Raw genomic sequence first — 15,642 nt, 5'->3', positions numbered from 1 at the left:
CTAAGAGACAGGCAGTGAAAACTACATTAGACCTGACAGCAAACAGCCTGTTTAAGAGTAAGGGTCAGAAAATGTGGAGAACTAGGAAATGGTCAAGACAAATTTAATTCCAAAGACAATCAAATGATTCAATTAAATTAAACGTCCTTTAAAGATCATAAAAGCTAAAGAACTCTCACTAATGAAAGTCATAAAAAGCCTGACATTTAAACAACGAACTTTATAAATATACAAAGCCAATTTAATTTTGATATAGACATATTATAATATTAAATATAGTGCAGTTCTAGAACCTTCTATGTGTCGCCACATAAAACACGACTGTTAATGAAAAATTCATTGTTCTTGTGTCCATTCATTTAAAACTTGTTGATTTCATTTGAGTGTGTGTAAAAGCATTTCTAACAGCTGAATTGGGGGTAGGAAAGAGCAGATGTAATAAACCAGATAGCCCGGGGAGATAACAAACACCTAGGCACGAGAAAGAATCTTAGTCGAAGAATACAGGATGTCATATAGTAGGGTCCCAGGCCCCCTCCTGAGGAAAGCAGGAGGTCATTTAGATTGTAAATGAAGGCCTTTTGGCTTCTCAGGGACAAAGAACAGCATGACCTGCCCAGGGGGGGGGGGGGGGGGGGTAGAACCAGTCCATACTAGATGTCTTTAAGGAAATTTACAGAGACTGGGAAAGGAGGAGTCAAGAATGTCAGAAACCTGTATAAAATGTCTCAGTTTTATTATGTCAGTGGGCTTTCTGTTTCACATCTGGGTGGCTGCGGTTGCGAAAAGATTCCTCAAAGAATAAAGCCTTTTTCTTCTTTATTACAATTTTGCCTTTTTGAGTGTTGTCTTACACCTGTGATGCTGTTTTTCCAAGTGAGATAAAAATTGCTATTACACGACCAAAGTTTCTTTCTGCAAATTTCTATACAATGTCAACGTATCAGCACCATTGTTTCATGTCGGAATGATCGTATTTACAAAATAAGTGCGCTTAAACAACACCACAGTGTCTTATTTACCAGAGGGAAAGTTGTGGGTGTATTAATTGAAAATTACGGAAGCAAATCACCAGCAAATTCTTATTGATTACAATTAATGTATAATTGCACATTCTGAATGTACAATTTATGTATATATTTTGTGTACTACTGATAAACAATAGATAAGCTTGCAAGATATTAATACTTATTTAGCTGATTTATAAGGTGATTAAACTGCATTTCCCTTCATTCTTCATTCTGTGGCATATTCTTACCTCACCATGGCCTCCTCCACCCTGAGCCAGTAACAGGATGTTCCAAAAGCACACAGTGGAGCAGGAAACAGAAGATATGACATGATAGAATTTGATAAGTGAGTGTGTGTCTAAGATAACAAATGCTATAGTACTTTAATCATTGTCACACCAAAAAAAATCACATGCATGGGAATCCCTCATAGTTCAGATATGGTTTTAAAATAATACATACACTGAACTCTGCAATCATGATGTCCACCAAACTGCCCACCACTATCAGCGCATCAAAAGAGTTCCAGGCATCTATAAAATAATGCTGTGTAATCCACAACAAAGAGAGAGCAAGAGGGAGAGAGAGAAAAAGCACAAATGTAAAGGCACTAACATGTGTCGATGTGTTATCAAACCATTGGAGCAAAGTGAAAAGTGAAGTGACTGAGGAAAGAAAGTGTGCAGCAAGTCTCACATAAGGTCTCAGAGCCAGAAGTTTGATGATCATCTCAATAGTAAACAGCAAAGTGAAGATCATGTTCAGGATGTCCATCACAGAGTTGAAGAGTTTGGACTGCTCATAGTGCTGTGGGGTCACAGTGACAATCTCATTAGTGGACTAGACTACACATGATTGGCTGCATTTTTATGAAGAACATCTCCCAAGAAGCTTTACACAGATATGAGATATATTGTAGGTTCAATTAGTTTTTTCCGATTCTGATAACAAAAATATATAGCACTTCAACTTGAAACATGTGTTGGCAGTTGTGACCTAATTGTTAGAGAGCCAGACAAGTAACCCCTCTCTAACCATTAGGCCACAACTATAATGTATGGCGGAATAGCACTTTTGGGAGTACTTCGACTTGGGCGCAGTAAAAAGTCACGTTTGTTCTTTTGACAGAAGTGAGAGGAAGAGGATCAGGCGTGACTTTTTACTGCGCCGAGTCGAAGTACTCCCAAAAGTGCTATTCCGCCATACATTATAGTTATCCTTTTTAACCCGCTTAGAAAAGCGCCACGTTTTATTTTGTGTCACCATACTTGTTCATATAACTACTCGTGTAACTGTTTTTAAATAGGGAAAACGTTGATGTGTTTGGTCACTTCTAAATTCATTGCTGTTAGATACCATTGAATATACTGGGGTAAGCTAAGTGCTTTCAAAGTGTCACCGCGCGCTAGAGCGATTAAGTGCATGCACTGAGATTAGAGAGGTATGTATCAACTCGTCTTAGTTAAGGGAATAACATAGTTTAATATGAAAAAAACGGTGGAGTATCCCTTTAAAGCATGACAAAAGAATATTAAAACAATGATTTAAAGTAAATCTCTTCATTTGACATTATTATAATTTTCACTTTTTTATAAGTATACTTAAGTGTGTTAAGAAACAGTCATGAAAGTGTACTCTCTTTAAGTACAATCAACTGGCCTTTTATTTCATAAATATTATATTATCTGCAAGTAAAGTTTTTTTAAAGTATACTTTCAAGATTGAAAGTACACTATAAGTGGACATTCAATGCAATTAGCACACTTCTTATTCACAAGGGATATTTACAGTACAACAAGCTGTATATATAAAAAAATGAACATCTATTGAATACCTCTATTTAGATAGCTAAGTAAACGTGTGTGTGTGTGTGTGTGTGTGTGTGTGTGTGTGTGTGTGTGTGTGTGTGTGTGTGTACCTGTACAGCCAGTGCGAGCGTGTTGAGCAGAATGAGCACAAACATGATGTACTCAAACTGAGAGGAATTGATGATCTTCCAAAATTTGAGTTGAGAAGGGTTTTTGGGTATGTAAATCTTTATTGGTTGAGCTTTCAATGCGTAATACACACATTGTCGCTGTGAGCAAAAGAGACATACCATGAGAGAAACCCATTAGACAACAAGAACAACACAAGGAAGACAAAAAAATGTAATAAATTGAGTAGACTAGACGATCAAGAGAAATATAACCTAGCATCACCTAATTAATATCCAATAAGTCTTGAATCCAGACTTACCTGATTTTTGTTTAGTTCGCAGTTTTTGAACTCAGCCTCTCCTTGTTCACGGAAGGTGATGATGACAAAACCCACAAAGATGTTCATCATGAAGAAGGCGATGATGATGATGTAGATGACAAAGAAGAAGGAAATCTCTACACGGTAGTTATAGATGGGTCCTCTGTTCTCTGCATTAGCATCAATGGCTTTGTACAACAGCCTGCGAAATACCAAAAAAAAAAAAACCACAATTAAGTTTGGATGATTCAAAATCATTGCTGTTTTGTTAAACGTTTTCCTCACTTACTGTGGCCAGCCCTCAAACGTAGAGACGGTGAATAGTGCAAGCATGCCCATCAGCACATTGTCGAAGTTAAAGTCACTGTTCTCCCAAACTCTCTCCCTCACCATAGGATGGTTCATATCACCATCTTTGAACACCACAAAAGTGCCCCTGAAAAAAATCACATACACAAGTCTCAGAAAACAACCCAGTGAGTCATTGTAAGGGCAAATAAAACAACAAATTTATGGCTAAACAACATACTTGCACTCTTCAGGTGTATGTTTTGCCTCATCAGTGCATCTGTAGAACCGGCCCTGCAAGAGGTATTACATTAATGTTAACCAAAATGAATACTGATTTGACCTTTGAATATAGGGCTGCTGATTAACATTAACTAGTAGGCTGCACATAATGTCAACCTAACAGGAAAATTTATTAAAAAATTATTACATTTTGATGAAAGACAGACTGACTGAAACTCTTTTCTTAGGAACTGATCAATCATGGAACATTAAGAAGGTAATAAATGTCCATTTTAATTCTATGTTGGTTTTAAGTACCTTGAAAAGCTGCACACCAATACAAGCGAACATAAACTGGAGGAGAGTGGTGACGATGAGGATGTTGCCAATAGTACGGATGGCCACGAACACACACTGAATCACGCTCTGAAGACAAACGGACAACAATCATTGAAAGTTATGAATTAACATAACTGGAAATAATAAACATCATGGCATTTAGGGCTGTATGATATTGAAAAAACTGACATTGTGATTTTTTTTTAAATCTGCAATACTGCAATGTGAAAAAATACAAGTATTTTCACCAGATGACTTGAATAGCTCTATTTGGAATGAATGAATTATTCTAGAATGTTTTGGGCGATTTTGTAGGGGAGTAAAAATAATTTATATAAAATAAAATAATAAAAAGGTGGAAAATGACTTTTATTCTTTTTTTGAGTGTAAACTCCATGAGTGCACTTCCCAAAAGCATTGCTAGCCAACTATGGTTGCAACTTCGGTCGATATCAGCATAGTTCAATGAGTCGCAGCAAAGTTGAGTGGTTGGAACGACAGCTGTGGTTAGAAGCATAGTTTCTTGTTTGCATGACATGTGGACTCAATAAATCCTTATCTTGAGCAAAATAAGCAAGCTGACGTTCAGTACAATCAGTATCTTTTATTTAGAATACATACAAATGTCATTTATGTCTTTTAGTTTGTCAAGAGATTTAAAGCACCGTGTGTGAACGTGCTCGACTGTGTAAGAACGAGCCTATGATTGAATCTGGAAATAAAGCAAATAACTGAGAAAAATATTAGATAGTCCTCAGATGCTATGTCCGTAATTTATAGCAAAACATCTAGCATTAATTCGAACTCAAACAGTTTCATTAAAAGAAGTTATTACTCCACCACCTGCATGACATCATTAACCAACGTGGTTGAACTACCATTTTGTGACAATACGGTTTCGGGAAACAGTCGTGACTAGATAGTTGATTTCTTAAACGATGCAACATACTATGGTAGTTAAGCAGCGAGTCACGTCGTTGTACGGCAAATGCACCCCTGAACAATTTGGGCAAATCTTGGTTATATAAATTACAATAAATCAAACCTCTTTCATTAACAATAAATTAAAAAGAGTTCAAATTTTTAAAATTATTGTTATGATTTTTATTGTGATTTTTACTAAATAACAATATACAAAAATATAGGAAAAATATATTGTAATACTGCTATTATACTGTATTTTGTAGTACAATTGTAAAATTACAACACTGATATTTACATCTTAATTTCTTCATTTTTTAAATGTTAACCCATCAGAATTTTGTTTTTAATAAATGCGCAGTATTTCAGAGATCTGCAAAGCACTGTTTATTTATTTACATGCGTGCAGCTCATGAAATAATGTATCTGTATCTCAGAGCAGCATGTTAACATTGAGAAACATTGTAAAATTTTACCTTGAGTCCCTTTGCCCTGTTGATAGCTCGAAGAGGCCTGAGCACTCGCAATACTCTGAGAATCTTTACCACAGAAATGGCACTCGAACTAAGTGCAGAAATGAATGAATGAATGAATGGATGGATGGATGGATGGATGAAAGAATGAATGAATGGATAAATGAAAGAAAACTTACTGCAAGAAGAAAGAGGTGAGGGACACACTAACAACCAGAAGGTCAAGAAGGTTAAAGGCGTTTCTGCAGAAGGACCCTTGATGAAGGAAAGCTCCATACACAGTCATCTGAGCAAAACACAGTCACACATTGTCATTTATGTATACACTCAAAATGAAGGTTCACCAGAATGTTCGAACTCAATGCTCACTATTAAGCATCTGATGATTTTGCACATGGCCAACCCTTTGTCAGAGCTCAAAACCACAGAGGGCTACAGACAGTCCTGGGTAGTAACTGATAACATGTAATCTGGATCAGATTCCAAAAATAAAGTTCTTGTAATTGGATTATATAACATTTTAAAATTCTCATAATCAGAATACAGTTAAATTTTGATAACATGATTACATATTCATTGATTCTCCCCAAATCTTCTTTTTTATCTTTTCAATTTTCCTTTAAAAAAAGCATGTTCAATAAATGTTCATAAAGTCTTCTCGATTTGTGGCATTGCACACACTAACCACTAGTTAAGTGAGAGGCAATAGCACTTTACCACTAAATTTACAGAAATCATTTCAATTTTAAGGAGTGTTTTCTCAATATTGCATATCCAATCAACTGCTGATGAACACATTGTAATTATTTATACATTATTATAACATAACCATTTATGCTTTATACTATGTCCTGAGAAGGATTTGTCTTTCAAAAACATTTATCTCATTTTATATTTACATGTGATGCAGTTATTCCAAAACGTTTTAGTCAGCTAAACCTCTTTTGAACTAATATATTTAATAATTAGGTCAATAATTTAACAACACATTCGCATATTCACGGTTCTTTAATGTCAATTAATGGCCATAACATGCAGGTACACAACTGAAATATTTGATTTTTTAGTATGTGTTGATTTGTTTCTATTTGTTTTCCATTTGACATTTTTATGATTTAATTAATTGTTAGTTTTTCAAGAACTCACTAACCCCCTGCCCTGACATAAAATGTAATGCCCTTCATATTGTGGAATATATTTTCTTTTTCTTTATATTTTTATATCAAAATGGTATCAATAAAATTGTTCAGTTCAAATCAATATGATAAATGAGTTGGGTCAAAAGCAATTTAAAAGTCTGAATACTTTACCTAATTTTATGTAATGTAACAGATTACGTTACTAACTGCAATTTTCATAGTGTAATTTGCAATCTGTAACATACTACAATTTGTAATTAAACCCAGCACTGGTTACAGATGTATCCCACTTCTAGACATATAGAATAGATCAAAATCGGTTTGGAGCAAAAGAGATTTTAACTCTGCACGGGATGATAAATAGTTTACCTTCAACATGATCTCAATAGTGAAGACGGTGGTAAAGACATAATCAGCATAGCCCAGCATCTATCATAGGACATAAAGACAGCAATCAAGAGTTAAGTCATTGTCTTTGGTACCAGGGTCAATCTCATGAGTCCAGGTCATATTTCACCTCAAAAAAAAAAAAAAAAGTATATTATGTATGTATATTATATAAGTATATTATATATGTATATTTCATATACACTGCTTTTTTGCTTGCTTAGTTGGGGACACTTAATATTCAGCAATATTATTAATTGACTGCACGAACACTATTGGATGAGAACTGAACTGAGCTGGAAGATGACGTCACTGTTTTCTCCAGAGCTGCTTGATAGCTGAATTGAACTAATTTCATAACTGATTAACTTTACACAGTCATTGAACCGAACTGAATCAACACTGAACTGTTTTTAACTGAAAAATGACTATTTACTATTGTCTTTAGAGTTGATTTACAGCATATGATAACATCTAAATTTGTTCAAGTCAATTTTATTCAAGTGTATTAAAGATTTCAACTTTTTACAGTGTAGAAAAAAACGATTTAAGGACCATTAAATAATAAAATATATATTTAAAAGTAAAATTGTAAACATACATATGATAGTATTTGCGGTACTGAATTTACTTTATGTTGATTTTAAGGGGGGAAAAAGCATTGTATTACAATTATTTTGTATTAAAAGGGTCATGTAATGGTACATGCACTTTTACAAGTTGATTGTACTGAAATGTGTGTTGGCAGTGCCTGTACACAACAATCATAAAATGATAAAAATCCATCCTGTGTTTTTTTTTTTAAATCTTCTTATATGTTTTCCCCTCTCTCAAATCAAGCCGTTCGACCGTGTGACATCACAAAATCGACGCCCCTCCCAAGATTGTTGATTGACAGCAGCGTTTCAACACAGACCCGCCCTCGCTCATGAGCGAGCTGTCATCATAGTCCGCATTGTTTATACGCTGGAGCAGAATGGCATCTAAGCGATTGTGGTGTTTTGTTCTTGGGTGCAATAACGAACACAGCAGTCATTTTGATGTTCCTAAATCCGAACCGTTGAAGACGCAGTGGCGAAGTTTTGTTTTCGAGGGGAATATTCCCCACGATCAACGTCAATGCTTTCATGTTTGCGCGAATCATTTCACCAGACTGTTTTATAAATGAGAACATTGAAAAAGGTATTAGCTCCTGTCTGAGTATGTGTTGTTTATGTGCCTAATAACTGTCATAGTCTCACAGACTGGTTATTTTTTTAAACAGATCAGTAAAATGTTAGTGGTTCAGCCCTGACAGTTGTACCTAACACTGCATAGATAACGTTACGCATCACTGACAAGCCTACATTTACCGAAAAAAAGTTTATCATGACCATTAGCTGTAACATCAATCTGTCAATGAACTAACGTATACATCAGTAACGTTAAACACATAGCGTTCGTATATCACTACTCTACCCTGCCAGTACATACAAAGATAGATCAAAGTGACATTACATTAACCAGCCATTCAGAAACGTTCTGTTCTCTTACGAGAGGTTCTCTCGTATTGCGTAAGTTGCTTACGCTACGGGTAAAGTCATCTTTTCTCAAGATATGAAGCCAAAAAATTATCCTTAATTTTTGTATTTATTGTCAACGCAGTGCAGCAGCAAGCAGACCTAGAGCATGCTACCTTGCCGGGCGGCAACTCTGTCTTCGGGAGGCTGCGCCCACTGTGAAGAACTGACAATATCGACCCTGCGGGCTCAACTTGCCGAAGCTGTCACTCCACCTGTCTCTGGCGGGCCAGAGAAGAAGAAGCGCCGCTCCCAGAGACCACCGGAGCCCGATGTGGCCTTCAAGTGCTCGACGGAACCCTTCCCTCGAGCCTCGCTCTCCCCCTCCCCTCTACGTCCCCCCTCCCCTACACGCAGCTGCCAGCTTTGGCCCTCACTGCCGTCACATCAGGGGACGAGGCGGAGGGAGATGCCATCGGTGACAGCTGTTCCCTCCTGGCCTCGGACAGTGAAGAGTGGTCCGGATCGCTCCGCCTCCTCTTCGACCCAGGAGTCTGGCCGGGCCCGGGCCAGCGTGGACGTGGAACTGCTTCACCTCCTCACCAAGGCCGTTAACCAACTAGGTCTCGAGTGGTTACCGCCGAAGGCGCCCACGCCCAACAGGCTTCTACCTAGCCGCCGCCAAGCGCTTGCCTCTAGGTCAGCACCCTTCTTGTCAGAGCTCCACGCTGAGCTCCATTCTCTGCGAGACTCCGCTCTCCTGTCTCCTCGAGTATCAATAAACCGCTCATTTCGCTTCAGTCGATGAAAACCAGGTAAGCAGCCCCCGAGCCCTTCCTTATATACGCTAAGCCACCCCCATTCTGGCAGGCTATGACGTGTGAGGGCGCGACGTCACGCAAGGCTCAGTGGTAGGCTGCTGCAGTTGCCGCACGGCAGCCAATGAGCACGCTAGGTAGACTGCTCTAGATCTGCTTGCTGCTACACTGCGTTGACAATAAACACAAAAATTAAGGATAATTTTTTGGCTTCATATCTCGAGAAAAGATGACTTTACCTGTAGCATAAGCAACTTATGCAATACTCGTTCCCTCTTCTAGAGAGAACCGAGGTTACATTAGGTAACAGAGTACGTTTTCCAACTCCGGTTCAAATTGATACGGTTGCACGGTGTCCTCAGAGACTCAAGCTGCCATTCTTCAAAATATACCCTCAACTGTTGTCAAGGCAACACTCCACGTGTGTTGTTGTGGCAAAATGCCCCACAGAACAGAGGGGCGGGGTGAGCAAAGCTCATTATCATTTAAAGACACATGCACTTAAACGGCTTGCTGAAAACAGAGCTGTTTTTGACCAGGTAAATTAGTGTTTTCTTACAATACTAATGAGAATTTTTAATTAAAGTATATTACAAACTTTTAATTTAGACCCTAAAGAATCATATTAGCTTGTACAAAAATGGCATTATATGACCCGTTTAAAGTAATGGGTAAGTAATTGGGTATACTGTCCTTTAAGAGCTTTAATGTTTTGTAAATCTATACATGGGAATAATAAATGTTACAAAGTAAATAAAAATCACTTTTTATGTAAAACATTGGCTGTGGGTGAAATATTAAAGTCTTCAAGGGATTTAGCCATTTTATTAATCTCTATTGGGCACAAGGGATGGTATTTGGGGATCATGGGTACCACAATGCACTTGAGAAATGCCATCTAGCAGGGACATGAGATCTATTACTATTCTAAAACTATCAAATGCTAATTTGCAGGGCCAGTTAGTGTGCCTGACGATTTCGATTTTAAAATGGCATACAGTATTAATAATTTGCCTCACTTTGGGAATGTGAGCAATGGAAAAAAAGTGAAAGATCTGGACACAGACTGGCCCTCAAGCGTTCCTCTATTCTAGACACTAGAACTTACAATGTTCCTGACAGAATGAGTTTTGATTGGGTCTTCAGCGGCCAATGAAAAACTACTCAGTATGATGAAGACGAGGATGATGTTGGTGAAGTAATGATGATGAATGAGGTTGTGGCAGGCAACTCTGAGACTAAGTGAACATTGGCATAGTTAATTTTAGGTCGGAGATCAGAAAAATTATAATTATTAGCAACCATCATTTGTGCTATTTTTTTTATTCTTTTTTTTACATACCAGTTTTTCTTTCCAAGGATGAAAAAGGAACTTCCATCAGGAATAGGTACAATTTTCTCCTTGGGTTGAAAACTTTCGACTTTCATGGGAGTGCCTATACCTTTGGAGAAAATTAAGATTGAAAAAAAAATGTCATGAAATAAATTCACATACATTTATAATCGATGTGACTATAAAGTTTTGGACTGGACAGTATTTACCCTCAAGCCCTTCAATTGTTCTAAACTCCTCATTTTCTTCCCAATCGTCCGTTTCATTCTGAACAAAGTAAAAAAAAATGAAGAAAAAGTTAACAAGAGAATCATAGAAACTTGCTTAATAAATGCTTTGATAAAATGCACAATTAATCACTGCACATTATATAAAGTCATATTTATATTTACCAAAATGTGATAACTTTGATATAATAATACTTTGATCATATTTATCAAAATGTGATAACTAACCAACTGAAAAAACACAAAAAACATTAATATTAAACAATAATATCTTAGCCTGTTTTTCACAACCCAATCAAATAATGAGGGGTAAGAAATAAAAAATAAAAACCCACCCCACATTATCACTTGCTGATTTTCTGTTATACTCAGAAATTCTAAATTACATTACAGAAGTTAAATGTGTCTCGAATGCCTTTAAAGGGATAGTTCACTTTAAAATGAAAATGCTGTCATCATTTACTCACCCTCAAGTTGTTTCAAACCTGTATGAATTTCTTTCTTCTGCTGAACACAAAGGAAAATATTTTGAAGAATGTCAGTAACCAAACAGTTAACTGGAACCATTGACTTCCATAGTATATATTTTTTTTCCTACTGTGGAAGTCAATGGTTCCAGTTAACTGTTTGGTTACTGACATTCTTCAAAATAATTTCTTTTGTGTTCAGCAGAAGAAAGAAATTCATACAGGTTTGAAACAACTTGAGGGTGAGTAAAGGATGACAGTATTTTCATTTTAAAGTGAACTTTCCCTTTAAAAGAGAATGTGAGAGAGCAGGGTTCTTACACCAGCGTCTTCCTCTCTTTCCTCATCATCTTCCCATTCGTCATCCTCTTCTTTTTTCTCTCTATAATACAGAACAACCGACTTGAGTTCTATGCCTATGAGTGCACAACAATAACAATATGTTAGTGTTGCCTACTCTTGTTTCTTTTTGCCACCGTCTCCGGCTAAGTTGTCCACAGCGATAGCCAAGAAGACATTCAGCAAGATGTCTGGTAGAAAAAGTAAGTCAAGGACCAGAAACAGGACTCCAGGTATAAGAATAAGCCATATGGACAGGCACTTTGATATACTGAAAGGATACAGTTACCACAGACGAAAAGGATGACAAAGTAAATACAGACAATCATATTGGGAAACACTGGTCCACCATACGCCATGATGCCATCATACATGACAGAATTCCAGTCCTCCCCTGTTAGGATCTATTTAAGAAAGAGTTCTTAGTCTACGCCTCCCAGTTCTGTACACATTTGTAAGTGAAATGATTGTATTCAGAATCTTATAATTTGCATACGTTCCAGTTAAAGGGATAGTTCACCCAAAAATGAAAATTCTGTCATCCTTTAATCACCCTTTCCAAACCTGTATGACATTCTTTCATCTGCTGAACACAAAAGAAGATATTTTGAAGAATGTCAGTAACCAAACACTTGATGGGCTCCATTGACTTCCATTGTTCTTTTTTTTTTTTTTTCATACGATGGAAGTCAATGGGGACCAGAAACTGTATGGTTACCAGGTTTGGATCAACTTGAAGGTGAGTAAATGATGACAGAATTTTCATTTTTGGGTGAACTATCCCTTTAAGATGTATTGTAAAGAACCACCTTAAAGCTATTGCTAATAAAATAATCATTGTTTTGGGAGTAGGATGACAAAAACATGTTTTAAAGGGGTCAAGCAACTAGGCCTATATTCCCTTGTGAAAAAGAAGTGTCTTTTATTATTACTGTCTTTTATTATTACTCACGTGAGATCGCAGCAATAGAAAGCTACAACGATCCAATCAATTCCCAAAGGACAAAATCAAGTCCCGCCCAACATTTTTTCTTGTTTGAGAAGCTGTCACAATAGGGAAAAAAAGACTATTGCAACTTCTGTTCCATGCCAACTTTAATTGTACTGAATGTGCAATTTGCATAATTGCCAAAATTAATTATGTTTAATATAAATTTAAACTATAATACATTTTAATTTAAATTGCAATTAACATGCAATTAAGTGCTCAAACAATTCCATTCATTCCACACTTAGTGTCACACCTAAGTATATATTTTCCATAATAAGTACTCATTTTAAAAGTATGCTAAAGTGTACTTCTTTTTAACAAGGGATACCCTTATTTTTCACAGTTTTTAGGAGTTTAGGTGATGATTAGTGTATGTACTTGACCTTGCAGGCTGCATAAACACGACATTAACAAACACAATTTTTTTTTTAAACTTTTAGCTTAGTAACCTGGAAACAGGTGAGCAGGGCAGATGGAAAAGTGTCAAAGGTGCTTCTTTTCATTTGAGTTTCATCAAAGTTGAACTTTCCACCAAAGAGCTGCATGCCCAGGAGAGCGAAGATGATGAGGAAGAGGAAGAGCAGCAGCAGAAGGGAGCAAATGGCTTTCATTGAATTCAGCAAAGAGGCCACCAGGTCTGAGAGGGCAGCCCAGTGTCTGAAGAGAGACATTCAGCATGTTCAATGAATCTTGAAAATCAGCAAAGACTATATACAAAGACGGTGTACTCCTATTACTTATGAATGGAAGAAACTACAATGTGCAATATGGCAGGATACGTCCCGCCTTCTAAATAAAAGAGCTAATTGCTGATTGGTAAAGACATTGGCCCTCATTTATCAAAAGTGCGTACACCAAATTTCCAGCGTACACCTGGCGTACACCCAAAACCACGTTAACTTTGAGATTTATCAATATGGACGTTGGCGTACGGCACGCTCAAATCCTACGCCAGCTCGGGAGGTGGTGTACGCACGTTTTGAGTGCGGGAATGCGCAAAAAAACAATTCCTAACACCACAAAACGCACTGACAAACTAAAAGATATAATATAATATGACCCACTGTAAAAAAAACAACAACATAGTAATTATAAACTTTGTGTTTATTTTTGTGCAACATGGACCTCAATGTTTAATTTGTGTGACTTTACCAAAGCATTTGAATTGTAGGCATATGTATTCCTTAAGTTGCGAGCCTGTGCGCTTTACCTGACGTTTCAAGCCTTGTTTATACTTTCGCCTGGCTCCGCAGCGCGAGTCTCCGCAGACTGCGCGCGCACCTCCCCAAACGGACGAGGCGTTTATACTCGACGCGCTCGCCGTTGTACTATTCTTTGAAACGATGGTTAGGCCAGGGTTAGGCCCGGCAGGTATGCACGGACTGGGTTTAGTAATGAAAGGCTTCCAATGACCAAAAAAATAATTCAGACTGACAAAATAATAAAAATGCCATTCTTCTTCTTTTAAATAATAATAATAATAATAATAATAATACAAATAATAATAACGACATTCTTCTTCTAAATAACAAAAAGCGTCATTAATAATAAAAATCTAGAAATCAATTTTGTTTCTTTCCACTTCCCTGGTTTCGCTTTCTCTTTTTTCAAAGAAGTTTCTCTTTAATTTGCCATCTTCCGTGTGTCCATGGCGTAAAATGAGGGCGTGGGGGGAGCGGAGACTTGAATATATAGGGGCGTGTTATTCTAATGACGATCGTTTTCAGCCGCGGCATTTATCAAGGGCAGGTATTGCGTACACCAGAATTTCAAAGGTACGCACAGCTTCATAAATCAGGCGATGAGAGGAGTGTAAGCATAATCTTACGCCAATATATACGCCCGTTTCTACGCAAGATTGATAAATGAGGGCCATTGTCACTGCAGTTGCTGTCAGAAGATCAGTTTCAAGCTCAGTTTCAGTGTCATCTTAGGACTGCACATGCACATTGGCTGATCTAGCCTGAAAATTATGCTTTTTTTGGGACATTGTGTGTCAGATTTTGTTGCTAATTTGAAATCTGTTATTTAATTGTGAGCTCAGCAGGAAGTTTTTGAGATTTCAGGATTCCCCCATTCCCGGAAACATTGCAAATATGACCGCAGAGTGAACAGATTTTCCAGTAACACTTAACAATAAGGTTCATTAGTTAAAGGGGTGGTTTACTGCCTTTTTTCTTTGCTTGATTGTGTTTATGGGCTGCAATATAACATGTCTTCGTGTTTCGTTTGTTAAAAAACGCCTTATTTTTCATACATTTCACCTTAATTGTAAGCCGCTTCCTCCTCTGTCATTTGAACGACCGGTTGACTTCCTGAGTCTATGAAACCACTCCCTCAGAAACAGGCAATAGGCTCAGATTGGTTAGTTCGGCCGGTGTGTTGTAATTGGCTAAACTGCGTCCGGAATCTTCACGCCCATTACCTTTACGGGCGACAGTTACATGTGCTCGGACCCGGTCAAATGTAATGGTGTCAATATTGCCTCAGTTTGAGCCAGAATCAGACCCAGAGAGCGGTGATGAAGAGAGTCAAGCAGAACCTCCGCAAACACGGCTCTTACTAAACGTTTCTGAATGGTAATTTTTTTTAAATTATTATTATTTTCTCAAAGAATTTCCACACGCTGTTACTTGAAAATGCTACTGCTGTTTGTTAGCTTTTGAGATACGCTTTCCCCCTGATTAAACATTTAATATAACTGAATACATGACTGAGTAATACCGTTTTTTAAAGAAATTGTTTTATTGATAGAATGAACAACCGTTTAACTATTCACAAAACTTACCGGTAGTTTACTCAGTTTGTCGTTTTCTTTAGGTGTACATATGATAACAGCAGCTGAAGTTTGCTGTTGCGATAATTTTTTGAAGTTTGTACACGTTTCTTCTACACACAAAATAACATCGAACTAACTAGCTACTATAACCAAACAGCTTTGGCATTGGTTT

At 37.2% G+C, this 15,642-nt stretch overlaps 1 protein-coding gene across 1 annotated transcript in view; it reads right to left on the bottom strand.

Moving 5' to 3' along the window:
• cacna1fa (calcium channel, voltage-dependent, L type, alpha 1F subunit a) overlaps positions 1-15,642 on the bottom strand; it is a 51,010-nt gene that overhangs the window by 19,017 nt on the left and 16,351 nt on the right. The window contains exons 14-31 of the mRNA XM_081349545.1: positions 13,141-13,348; positions 11,984-12,104; positions 11,819-11,891; positions 11,683-11,743; positions 10,877-10,934; positions 10,677-10,776; positions 10,443-10,572; positions 7,000-7,059; positions 5,671-5,777; positions 5,495-5,582; positions 4,077-4,184; positions 3,778-3,830; positions 3,538-3,684; positions 3,249-3,450; positions 2,929-3,087; positions 1,707-1,817; positions 1,473-1,556; positions 1,259-1,279 (exon numbers count right to left, since the gene is read on the bottom strand). Of these exons, the coding sequence (XP_081205671.1) occupies positions 1,259-1,279; positions 1,473-1,556; positions 1,707-1,817; positions 2,929-3,087; positions 3,249-3,450; positions 3,538-3,684; positions 3,778-3,830; positions 4,077-4,184; positions 5,495-5,582; positions 5,671-5,777; positions 7,000-7,059; positions 10,443-10,572; positions 10,677-10,776; positions 10,877-10,934; positions 11,683-11,743; positions 11,819-11,891; positions 11,984-12,104; positions 13,141-13,348 (1,891 nt within the window). The remainder of the gene's footprint in view (positions 1-1,258; positions 1,280-1,472; positions 1,557-1,706; positions 1,818-2,928; positions 3,088-3,248; positions 3,451-3,537; positions 3,685-3,777; positions 3,831-4,076; positions 4,185-5,494; positions 5,583-5,670; positions 5,778-6,999; positions 7,060-10,442; positions 10,573-10,676; positions 10,777-10,876; positions 10,935-11,682; positions 11,744-11,818; positions 11,892-11,983; positions 12,105-13,140; positions 13,349-15,642) is intronic.

This window comes from Scardinius erythrophthalmus, assembly GCF_964197995.2.
Source record: "Scardinius erythrophthalmus genome assembly, chromosome: 20".
NCBI classification, from domain to species: domain Eukaryota; kingdom Metazoa; phylum Chordata; class Actinopteri; order Cypriniformes; family Leuciscidae; genus Scardinius; species Scardinius erythrophthalmus.
Note: the sequence above shows the minus strand (reverse complement) of the source record. Positions and strands in the feature narration are given on the sequence as shown.